At 41.6% G+C, this 12,075-nt stretch overlaps 1 protein-coding gene across 1 annotated transcript in view; it reads right to left on the bottom strand.

The window, feature by feature from the left end:
• Window positions 1-12,075, bottom strand: part of LOC122796634 (adenylyl cyclase-associated protein 2-like) — a 428,517-nt gene that overhangs the window by 15,964 nt on the left and 400,478 nt on the right. The window contains exon 4 of the mRNA XM_044065260.1: window positions 4,292-4,369. Coding sequence (XP_043921195.1) covers window positions 4,292-4,369 — 78 coding nt within the window. The remainder of the gene's footprint in view (window positions 1-4,291; window positions 4,370-12,075) is intronic.

Here is a 12,075-nt window from a genome sequence, read left to right as displayed (position 1 = left end):
AAAGCTGCATAGAGGTGTTGGATATAGACCTAAGAGTGGCCATGCGAGTGGAGTACAACTGTTTGTCCTCCCCTGACATGGACTCCGGGGGGGATGAAGCGTACTCTTTGATAAGGTCTCGCTGCAGTCGAATCACATGTGCCATGTAGTTCAGGGACCTTACAGTGAAGGTCGCTGAACTAAAGACCCGCTTCCCGAGATGGTCCATCGAGCGAGACTCCTTGCTCGGGGGATGGACCGAGGGACTCTCTTGGGCTAACTCCCTCTTGGTGGCTGCCGCCACCAACATGGCATCTACGGGGGGGGTCCCTTGCTAAAGTGGGATTTCTCTGCTGGGGGGGGGCTCAGGATCTTGTCAGGACATTTGGGGACTGGCTCCACAGTGTCCAGCTCCTTCCATGCCCTAGTGATGATAAGGTCCACTAAGGGGTCGGACGGAGGGGACACCCAAGAGGTAGATGGGCCTGCTTCGAACGCCACCAGGAACACGGATTCATCCGAGGAAGCCTTGGGGGCAGACCACACCCCCCCTCTTATCCTAAGCATTTCCATGATGTCTCCGAAGGAGACATCCTCGGGGGGGTGACCTTGGGAAGCCTTCCCCCTCATCCAAATTCATGTCTTCTGTCAATGACTCGGGGGGAGTCCACATGCCTCCTCTTATACTTCCGCTTGTGAGGAACATCCTCGGGGGGACTGTCCGAGGATGACTCACCAGTAACATCTTGTTCCAGGAGAACGAGCTGAGACGTCAAAGCAGGCTGTCCCTGTGGCCGGGCGACGGAAGCCTTACCCAAACGAGAGGGAGTGCGGGATGGAGCCGTAGCAGGGAGCGGGGGCCTAAATGCACTCAACAGAGCCCTTTCCACCATGTCGAAGGCCGAGGGAGAGCCACTCTCTCTGGGATCCGAGAGCTGACCCTCACTCGGATCCGATGGATGGATCGGAGCCTGCGCCGAGACCATCGGATCAGAACGGCCAGTGTGCTCCGACCTGGACGGAGCCGAAGGCACACTAAACCCCTCGGATTCGAAGATCAGAGCACGGCTCCGAGAGCTCGGATCCGACAAGGACGGATCCGGTAAACTCGAAGGAAGAGTCGGAGCCGAAGTACCAGATACTGTCGGTACCGACCCACCCCCGGCACCAACGCTGCCCAGCTCCGAGCGCTCCGAACCCGGGAAGCAGGTCGGAGAAGGAGCTATCGGGGCAAAGAAGGGAGTTGAGCTCCCCCCCGGAGGGGGGGGGGCAGGAGCACTCCCGTCTGCATTTGGGCCTGGATGAACCTTTGCATCACCCGGTCCAAATCAGCTTCAGAAAGGCTACGCGTTGATCTCGACGAGGCCACCAAGGCTGGCCGGGAGTGCCGTCTCGATGACCTCGACGGAGATCGGGTCTCCTCCTCCTTGGGTCCCGGTGAGAAGCATGGAGACCGGAGCCGAGAAGGAGGAGACCTGGAAGCCGTGGAGGGAGAAGCCCGCTTAGCCGGGGGGGGGGGGGCAAAGCGGAGGCCTCGGCCCGCCGCTTGTGGTGCTTCTCCCTCCTTTTTTCTTTCCTGGCCTCCCTCTCCTCCGGCGCAGAAGCAGGAGATTGAGTCCCAGCCGGGGGGAGAGAGGCAGGAGTGGTCGCCACAGAAGCCTGGGAGGAGGCCACAGAAGTACTGGAGGCCGAAGCCGAATCTGGGGACAAGAGTCCCGCTAGGATCAGCTTCGACCTCCGGTCCTTCAGTGCCCTGGGGTTGAACGCTGCGCAGATAGAACACCCAGAGGAGAGGTGTTCAACCCCAAGGCACCGGGAGAGCTTATGGCCACACTCGGTGCACCTAGAAAATATTGGTTTTGGGGCCTCAGACATGTTAGCTAAAGAAAACTCACTCAGTAGGCCCCAAACACACTAAACACACACACACAGACTACGACCAGTGAGGGATGGGGAGGAAAATTTGACTAGAAAAATTTAAAGAGGTTATATAAAGTAAGGTTATAAGAAGGGAAACCTAACCAACACAACACAATCACACAAGTTTAAGGAGAAAAATTTAAGATACAAGGACTTATCTGACCAAAAGACCAGGAGCTCGCAATCTAGCTGCTGTTCAGAAGCGCGGCAAACTAGATCTGGGGTCAGTCAGGGTTGGCAGGGGATTATGGGTAAGGGGAGGAGCTAGGAGCTCGGATCTAAGCTTTGTAAAGTTGCCGGCTCGGATCCGAGATTGGATCCGTATCCAATAGGTTGCAGACCAAATGAAGTTAACTACTTCAGATAAATAATTAAACATATGAATATATATTTTTTTCATTTTTATGTTATTAACTTGTAAGAAGTAAAATAAAATTCAAAAGACACCTATTAGCCAGCTCCAGAAGAAACCATTAGCACCCATCTATATACTTGAAAAATAAGGCTTGAATCTATGACTATTTTATCAGTTCTGCTCTGACCATTTTGGAAAACATTTTTTTTTTTTACATCTGTCAACTCTTTAAGAAAGGGCAGACTCAAATAATAATCTCATCAATTTTCAGGATCAGAAAAAAAAAAGTCTACAAAAGGGCTTGGGATCTTCTTTTTCCCTCTGAAGCTTTCCTATTAATAACACTATCAGGAAACAAAACATAGTCATAATTTAATTAAGAAAGCAAAATTATACATCCATATCACAATTTTCTCGGAAACACAACACTTCAAGCTTAGAGATAGTTGTAAGCACAGTGATGGTCATCACAAAATTAAGCATGAAAAGCATTGCATTTTACACTCGAGCACTTTCATGGTATCTCAAATTATTTTGCAGCAGTAGCTTAAAGTAATTTATGACGGGCTTCTAATTCTCCTCCGTCCATACTTTAAACATTAGGAAACACAGTTGAGAAGCAAGAGACATCATAAACTAAACATAAAGCATGCATTGTGGTAAAAGCATGCACACCAAATCAGTATTTGTAAAAAGGAACAATTTGCAGTCCCACCCCCCTCACTCTGTATTTTTTACTCGTTATGTTGATGGTAATCTGAACCACCACTACACTATAAGTGACATATTCTTCATCCAGGCAATCAGATGAAAAACCATTTCCAAAGACTGACTTTGCAAAACAGTAACAATTTTAAGGATGAATACAAAGTCTCCAGGACAGCCTTGTTAAATGAATGTTCCTAAAAGGCATTTCAGCCTGCTTAATATTTTGAAAGAAAAAGCAGGACTTTTTAGCCTGTATAATATTTTGCATTTCACTCTCATCATTTGCAGGGCCTTCTGAAGTATTGTTTCACTTGGAAAAATGAGTGACCCCCCCCCCTAAGAACCACAGAATGCAGAACATTGTAGCATGCTACCAGGCATGCACACTGGGTTTAGCACTTAAAAATCATGTCTAAAGGGGTGAAACAACCTTTGGTTTTTGCATAAAGGTGTTTTCATGCATACTTTTTTATGCAAAACCCAAAGACCATTTCACTCCAGTTTACAAATAAAACTACTTTTTTTTTTAACCCAATGTCTAACCTTACACAACAGTATTTATAGCATTAATATTAGTGGTCATTCCAGCAATAATTAGGCTGAATTAGGGTGGGTAAGTAATTGCTAAACTGTTAAATTAACAGTTTGGCAAGAAAACTAATGGGTAAATTTTCGCCAAACTCTTAATATAAAACAGTTTGGCAATTACATAACATAATTTACAATTACTAAGCACTTTCATCCCACCAGCTAATATCAATGCTGTAAACACAGCTGTGTAAGTTTAGACTTCCCCATTCATAAACAATTTTTAAAGTAATTTTGTTTCTAAAGTGGGCGGAAACTCCCTTTGATTTTCGCATAAAATGTGTTTGCATGCATTTTTATGCAAAAAACAAAGGTCATTTCACCTCTTTAGACATGATTTTTAAGTACAAAACATCCAGCTGTGGATGGCGATACCATCTCTGATGCCCAAATCTCATCCCTTAGAGAAGCAAACTGGCTGTTGAACAATGAACTTTGAAGAATAAATAAGCCTTTTGGGTGGGACAGGGAAAACTCAATGGTCACCATAACCAGTACTGGGAACATAAAGAGGAACAACAATAACAGTTTATTAATAAAAGTCCACTGTGACTATAATACATTCCCATTTTTGATGAGATTGCAGTTCAAAACATCATAAAAATATCTAAATAATATAAAGACAGCCTCGCAGGCTGTTCAGGTACATGGATGAAACACAAAAAATGTGCAGGTTACTAACACACTGAGCAGAACTTGAATAAAGCTAGGCAAGTGATGCTTCATTTCAGGGAAACTTACCTCGTGAGGTTGCTGGTACTGGGCTGCAAGCAACAGAAAAGCCCGCTGAGCCTGGAAAGCAGCATTAACCAATTCAGCCTGATAAAGAAAAAATAAAACAAATTAAATATTGAATTTATAAAATGCAATGCAATTGTCCATATCAAATAGAATTACAAGAAGTAAAATCTTATTCATACTTTATTAACAGGTGCATTAATTAATGATACTGTCAATGGAAAGTTAAATACAGTGACAATGACTAAAGCACTTCATTCACACCAAACAGATCAAAGGTGCTGATCAGCACATCACACAAATGGATATAACAAGTCTTCAGATATCAGCAAAGTACTTACTAGTATTCACAGTGCTGTAAGCCCCAGAGGACTCACCTCCTCCCTTTTCTCATTCTACATTTCTCTCTTTAACACCATTAACTTAACACAAATACAGTATGACTACAGCATAGTAAATAACTGCAATACCTTATTCTAGAGATAATGACAGATACAACTTCTTAATTATTTCTACTTTTAATTCCACAGTCACAGATACTTTTTACATATCTGGCATATACTGTAAGCATATGCAACATTAATGAAGGTATAATCGAGCAATAATACCTAACAGGGTGACCAGTAATGGAGAATACTAATATGGGATATCACTATAGTATAAAAATGGGACAAAATAAAATACTCATTTCAAAACTGCTTATGAAATTATACTTTCTGCATTTTTGGCATTAAAAAGTTTTTTTCCCATATGAGCAGTCTACAGCGGGAAGGTAATTGCCTAGATGAAGTTTCCAATACAATGTAGCCTGGTAGTGCAGTGTGTATATGTATGCAGCAAATGGCAAAGACTTCAGTAAAAGAGAATGTCACTGGAGACAGTTTTCCACTCTAATGTTCGGTTTTATTATATATAAAAACAAATTTGTTTATGAATGCATGGGAAGCAAAACACAACTAACATTTAATCTTAGTTCCAGATTGATCTAGATCGCAACATAAAATGTCCAAACCTTTGACATGTAAAAGTTCAAATTGCCCCCAAAATTAAGTTCCTACAGCCTTTGTAGGTTTTTGTGCTGATAACATAGCCTAAAGGCTGGCCAGTATGAAAATACTGCTTTACATTTTACTCCAAAATTTGTGTAAATCCATGCAGGTAAGGATAATCCTCAGCCATCACAGTCCAAAACATCTCTAAATCACCAGAGCTTTTAGCTTCTAGGAACACTTTCATCTTCAAAGAATGCAAAGCATTTTGAAGTACCTCCTTACAATCTTCTCTTAATCCAGACACCAGGAAAGTGGAATCTACCTGCCTCTCTGGTAGTGTACACTCTACTCCTATACAACTGTTACCTGTTGAGATTTCCTGTGTGCTCTCTGTCCCTCTCTCCCTAGCTTCTAAAGGACCCTATCCCTGGTTCAGCAGCCACCACTATGGGAGAATGACAGAATATTGCATTACAAGTGCACGTAAAAGGGCAAACACTGAGTGAGCCCATCCATAGTTCAAATGAAAATTTAAACGGAGGCCCCATCTGCCTGAACTGGTGGCAGCTTAGATGAAGGTAAAAGATCCTACTGCATTTATTGAAAACAGTAGGGGAAGTTACCCAACGCATTGCCAAATTTCTCCTATTTACTATGAATACTAATGAGTAATCACACAAAACCAAACTTATAAAAGCAAAAAAAGTCATGAGAATCCAACTACTTAAAAAGAAGTATTTACTAGGTGCTTTCATTCTCAATCACAGGACTTCATCAGAATACTTAAAAAAACGCACAAGCAGGTTTAAATAAACAAGCTGCAAGTCACACGTTCAAGTAAAGTAATTCAATAAACCATACCCTAAATAATTAACTCTTTAATACTCATAAACATAACAAAACCTATGTATAGATCCTCCTCATACTAAAATCAACTTGCATTTTATCTCATTTTATTTTTTATACTCGATCTGCAATACAATAAGTGGTGGTGTAGAACCATTAAGACAAAGTTGCCATCAAAGCTCTCTCTTTTTTAATAGCAGAGTCCAGGGACCCCCTTTCTGGATGACGTGTCATTTGTTCCACCATAAAAAAAAAAATAAAAAGTGTGCTCTGAATTAGTTTCAATATGTTTATATAGTGCATTGTTGTTTCTTTTATTTTTAATATCATATAAATGCTTGCATATGTTTTCCTTTAATGGCCTCTCAGTTTTGCCAACATAAAATGCCGACACTATTGGCAAAAAGCAAAATATACTACATCAAAGGTATTACAATTAAATTTCCCCATAGTTGCAATGTGTTGCTGTCGAATGTTAACTCCATCATCAGTATATACATATTTACAATATGTGCAACAACCACAAACAGACATCATGGAAGAAACACTGGTAAATTCTCAGAAAGGTTCTTGAAACTCATTCCCTTCCTATACACTATTCTAGGTTGTTCTTCTTCTTTCGGCTTTTCCCGGCTAGGGGTCGCCACAGCGGAACTCCAGTCCGCTAATGATTGCAGTAGACTTTTACGGTGCCGAGGTGCCAGCCCGACGCCCAACCTTCAACTAAGGCACGCCCATTCATACATGTCTTTCGAACGCCACTCGACCGTGGGGAGGACATGCAGACTCCACACAGAAGGCGCTCCAGCTGAGAATCGAACGGGAGAACCTCTTGCTGTGAGGTGACAATGCTACCGCTGCACCACTGCGGTTTACACTATTATAGGTCTTGACCCTAATTTATTAAGAATTTGAGCACCAATTCTTATTTAATCAACAAACTGGTTGTCAATAGAAAAAGAGGTAATGAAAGTACTAGTAGGATCTGTAGCCATCTTATTATATATTTGCTGTTTATAACAAACACACACAGAAAAAATTCTATCTACCTGTGGTTCATAGTATAGCAGTATGGAGTCCCTTTGCAAGAAGTCAAACACCATTCTCCTAGGAGACTTGCACTACTCCTCCATTAATTGGGAGACCTATAAATCCTGAAACATGTAAGCCCAAAAATTTCTAGATTTCATCAATACAAACTTTCTGGACCGGTTAGTCCGACCTCAACCCAAGACCATACAATCCTGGAATAAGTCCTTACCAATATGGGACAGTTTTGTTCCTCACCAATTATAACTTCGTCTCTTATCAAATCTGACCACAAATCTGTCACATTCTTTGTAAGACTGAAGCAGGAAGCATATTCCAATATTTCAGTATTAATAAATTATGCTAAGGCTAGTCTACTAAACCTGAGTGATGACCTGACCAATTTCAAACTACCCTTCCAGCCTGATAACCCTACTGCTTATGTGCTGCCAAATTATATGCACACATAGCTGCATAGAAGTATCTGTTCCCCTCCATAGTAAATACAATGTGAACTTTAAGAATAAATCCCCAAAAATAAACAGACTATATAATAAAATAAAAAACTCATTGAGTGTAAAAATAAACTTAACTCTTAAGATGCCAAACCACTTGTACTAAATTAAGCAGAGAACTTATTAAATCAACCAAAACCAAATATTAGGTAAAAATAGCCATCCAGGCAAAGGACAATCAAAAAAGCAGTTTTTAACTCACCCAGCTGGGTATCGACCCATATGTTGTCAGATGGGTTGCAAACTGGCTCACTGATAGAACTCATATAGTCAAAATAGGGGACTCTACCTCCTTCCGCAGAGCCATCACCAGTGGTGTCCCACAGGGATCAGTTCTGGGACCCCTTACTGTTCAGAAACTACTTCTCTGAAGTACAGGCTAAAACTAAAGGACTGTGGCTGACAAAGTTTGCTGATGACTGCAAACTAGGAGCTGTCACTGAAACCCCTAGTGATGTCAACATCCTGCAAGAAGGTCTTACACAGACTAATGACTGGTGCCAAAGCCATGGTCTTAAACATACTGCAAAAAATGCATCATCACCCCATTCAGCAAGGGTGATGTTCTTGCAAACTATCACATCAACAGCAATACCCTAAGTACACAGTACTGGTGAGAGATCTGGACACAGGTTGACAGCAACCTTGACTTCGATCACCATGTCTCCACAGTGGTAAGAAGGGCACTTTAAATTGTTCTTCTCATATGTAAGGACATTGCTTCCAGAAAAAGGATGTTATAACCCCCCTGTACACCTTCATCAGGCGTACTCTTTCCTCATCAGGCAAATAATGGAGTACAGCGTTCCCTTTGGTATGTTCCTTTCCAAACACCTGCAGCAATTAGAGAGACCACAAAGATTCCTTACAAAGAAAAATATAGGTCTTGAAGATCTGTCTTATGCAGACCGACTGAAATTGTCACTTTATGCTGTGCTGTACAGACTGCTCACAGGTGACCCGTGCCTTGCATATAGAGCAATCTCTGACTCAGCTTTAATGGAAATGCTGCAGATTTGCAAGTCAAACGGCACAAGGGCCACTCACTCAAAGGAATTTAACCTGGTATGTGACATCAACAGAAGTTGCTGGAGACACAGATTTGTCTCACAGAGGTTGCCCCGCCTTTGGAACAAGCTTCCTATTCATGTTAAACAAAGCCTCTCATTGGCCCTATTTAAGCATAATTTGGATGATTGGATGGGTAACCGGAAATTCACTCTGGAGTTCCACCTGTGTCCCTCTTGGACAGGGGCAACAGGTGCTGATTTTAGTGTCTGCTTGAACCAAACACCCTTGGGAACACCGATTGAACTTGGCTTGGCTTGTAAGGGCTCTGGGGCTGCTAGCCTAGTAACCTCCTATGATATGATCATATATTCACATCTACACCCCCTCAAATTTGCCACAAACAAGTCCTCAAGTCACTTGCCAAGGTCAAGAATATGACTTCCATGGGGCCAGATAACATACCAGGCTTGCCTACTGGCCAGCCTGAAATTGGACCTGTCAAACTCCCTACAAAGACTAATCAATATCAGCCTTCAAACAAGGTTTATGCTAGGTGAACAGGGGACAGCAACAGTCATCCACCTGCACAACGGTGGGACATCAAGGGACCTGGGTAATTATAGACTCATAAGTCTGACCAGCTTCATCTGTAAGGCTATGGAAATGATCATTATAGAATTAACAAATAATGACATAGGCAACCTACAAACAGTTGATTTAAGCCACTTCAGGGTTGTCAATGGCAGATCTTGCCTACTTAACCTGGTCAACTTCTTTAAGAAGGTTATTGAAGCAATGAATGATGGTAAAATCAGCGCATCCCACCTATTTAAACCTTGCCAAGGTGTCTGACACCATACTACACTTGGGTATCATGGTGCAAGTCCTGTGTAATTCATTCTCTAGCAAACTGGCTCATAAACAGAATCCAGGAAATTATGGTGAGCGGCTCTACCTCCTCCAAATGACTTGTTTCTAGCGGTGTACCCCAGAGTTCAGGCCTTGGGCCACTCTTTTTCGACATTTACTTCTCAAAGTTCAAAGCAAATGTTAAAGGTTTACGTCTGACTAAGTTTGCAGATGAATGTAAACTTGGTATCAACATAAATTTCTCAGAGGACACCAAGATCCCCCAAGAAGGCCTTTCCCAATCAAATATCTGGTGTCAAAACAATGGACTGAAACTAAATAAAAATGTGTAATAGCATCCTTCAGCAAGCATAACTGCCCTTGCATTTATCACATTAACAATCCCCCAAAAGTAGATCCTATAGTCAGGGATCTCAGAGCCTATGTCGACAATGAACTGTCCTTTGAGCAGTATGTATCCAGTGTTGTAAGAAAGTCCTTTTTCATCACACAGCTTATACCTAAAGGTATGGAGTCCAGGTCCTGGGTCATAATCATTCTATTATACTCAGCTTTCATTAGGCCATTCATTGAATATAATGCCGAAACACATGGCACAACTGGAATGATCACAATGCTTTCACACTAAAAAAGGTCCTGAATTATAAAAACTATGTAGACCACCTCAGAACCTTGCCCCTTTTCTCCATCCAGGTTAAGAGGTCACTTCTGCATCACAGAGCCTAATTAGATCCTATCCTGTCACAACTATTACACATTCTCAAGTCCAGTAGTAGTGTAAACACAAACTCAAGGGATCTCAATATCTTTTGCAAAATTAACAGGACATGTTGGAGGGACAGTTATGAATCAGAGAATACTGCTTCCATGTAATAGTCTTCTACTCCACATAAAACAAAATACTTTTCTTTCTTGACTGAAACATAGTTTGGACAACTGGATAGGAAACCTTAAATTCACCTTTGGTTTATCACCCATATCCCTCATGACACAGGCAACAAGTAACTATATGCCAACATATCCTTTCTGCCACAATTTGGTTACTCATACATAAAAGAGAACAACTAAAACACTACCAGAGAAATAAGGCTAGGCTTTTTAAAATCCTCACAGATCAATGACCTAGTAACTACCTATGGATGATGGAAGGGGAGGTAGGCTATTATTAGATGGAGTTATTTATTGCATTTTATGGGTTCTACTGACCACTAGCTAGTTTGGTGGGGAGTCAGAAATGGGATTAGCTTGGGTTATGAGTTGTACTTTCATGTGAAATTTATTCCTAATCTGGCATCTAACGGGCAACCATAAAATGGGGAAAAGTGTCTTATGATTCTGAAATTGCAACAATGTCTAGGTTAAACTGTGAGATGGTGGTGTTAATTTAGTTGACTGTATTTTGCAGACTTTGTGCATTGATTAGTGAACAGCTGAGCGGGGATGGACCTGAATTTGGTTCAAATAGGCCTCTGAAAAGGAGTATTAAGATAATGGAAGTATATCTGTAATATATATATTGTGTTTGTGTAATATAGAAATACAGCTTCTACACAGAATACACACACACACACACACACACACACACACACACACACACACACACACACAATTAACATCAGACAATCAGCAGTTATTAAGAATTGTGTCATTTTACGTTAAGATTATGATCCAAATGCCATTATTTACCCCTTTAATTGTTCACTTGATTAATTTTGCTATAGTTAACAGAGGTTCTCATGTTCCCCTTTCACAAGTGTGAAACCAGATACTGCCAGCCCTGACACTTCAAAAATTACAGAGCAATTTTCCATTTAAAAGCACCTTGCAAAACATGATGCCTCTCATCCTGGAAATATCAAAAATCTGGACAAAGGCCCATAAAAAACAGGTACAAGTCTGTATGCTAACATAAAATTTGCATACATAATCATGTAGCCCCAGCCTCTCCAATGGAATTGTGGGATACCAACTTTCAAACGCAAACTAAACAGTCAACCAAAATATGTCCCCAGAGCCTAGATCCTGCAGTAAATGGTAACCATTTTTTTTGTTTTGAAATGTGCAGCAAGGATGTTCATTGGGAAGGAAGATGATAAGGAACCTTATGATTTTGTTTTTGGTGACTTGCAGTATGTGGCTTTTGTGGTAAAAGTAGGGCATTTAATGGCTGGCAATATTCTAATCTTAGCAAAAAAATATTATAGTTTGCTAGGACCTCCAAAAGTCATTCTCCATGGCCTACTGATCAGTGGCGTAGCTAGAGTTTGTGCCCCCCCGGGGCTGTCTTTGAGTTTGCCGCCCTTCCCCCCTCACAAAATCATGGTCGAATGGGCCCCTCCCCATACACAGTGCTCCTCCCTGCAGCCATTCTAATGTCCCATTACTTGGCTATTTTGCCCCATTTACCATAAACACTGTAATGTGCATACTACTTTACTTCTACAATGATTATTTGGATTTCATTTGAAACTTTTATTTTACATTTTATAGCACAAACACTAATAGACATCTGCTAAACAAAGCA

Source organism: Protopterus annectens, chromosome 3.part0, assembly GCF_019279795.1.
Source record: "Protopterus annectens isolate FY-2018-M chromosome 3.part0, PAN1.0, whole genome shotgun sequence".
NCBI classification, from domain to species: domain Eukaryota; kingdom Metazoa; phylum Chordata; order Ceratodontiformes; family Protopteridae; genus Protopterus; species Protopterus annectens.
The sequence above is the reverse complement of the archived record's forward strand: the minus strand, read 5'-3'. Positions and strand labels throughout refer to the sequence as shown.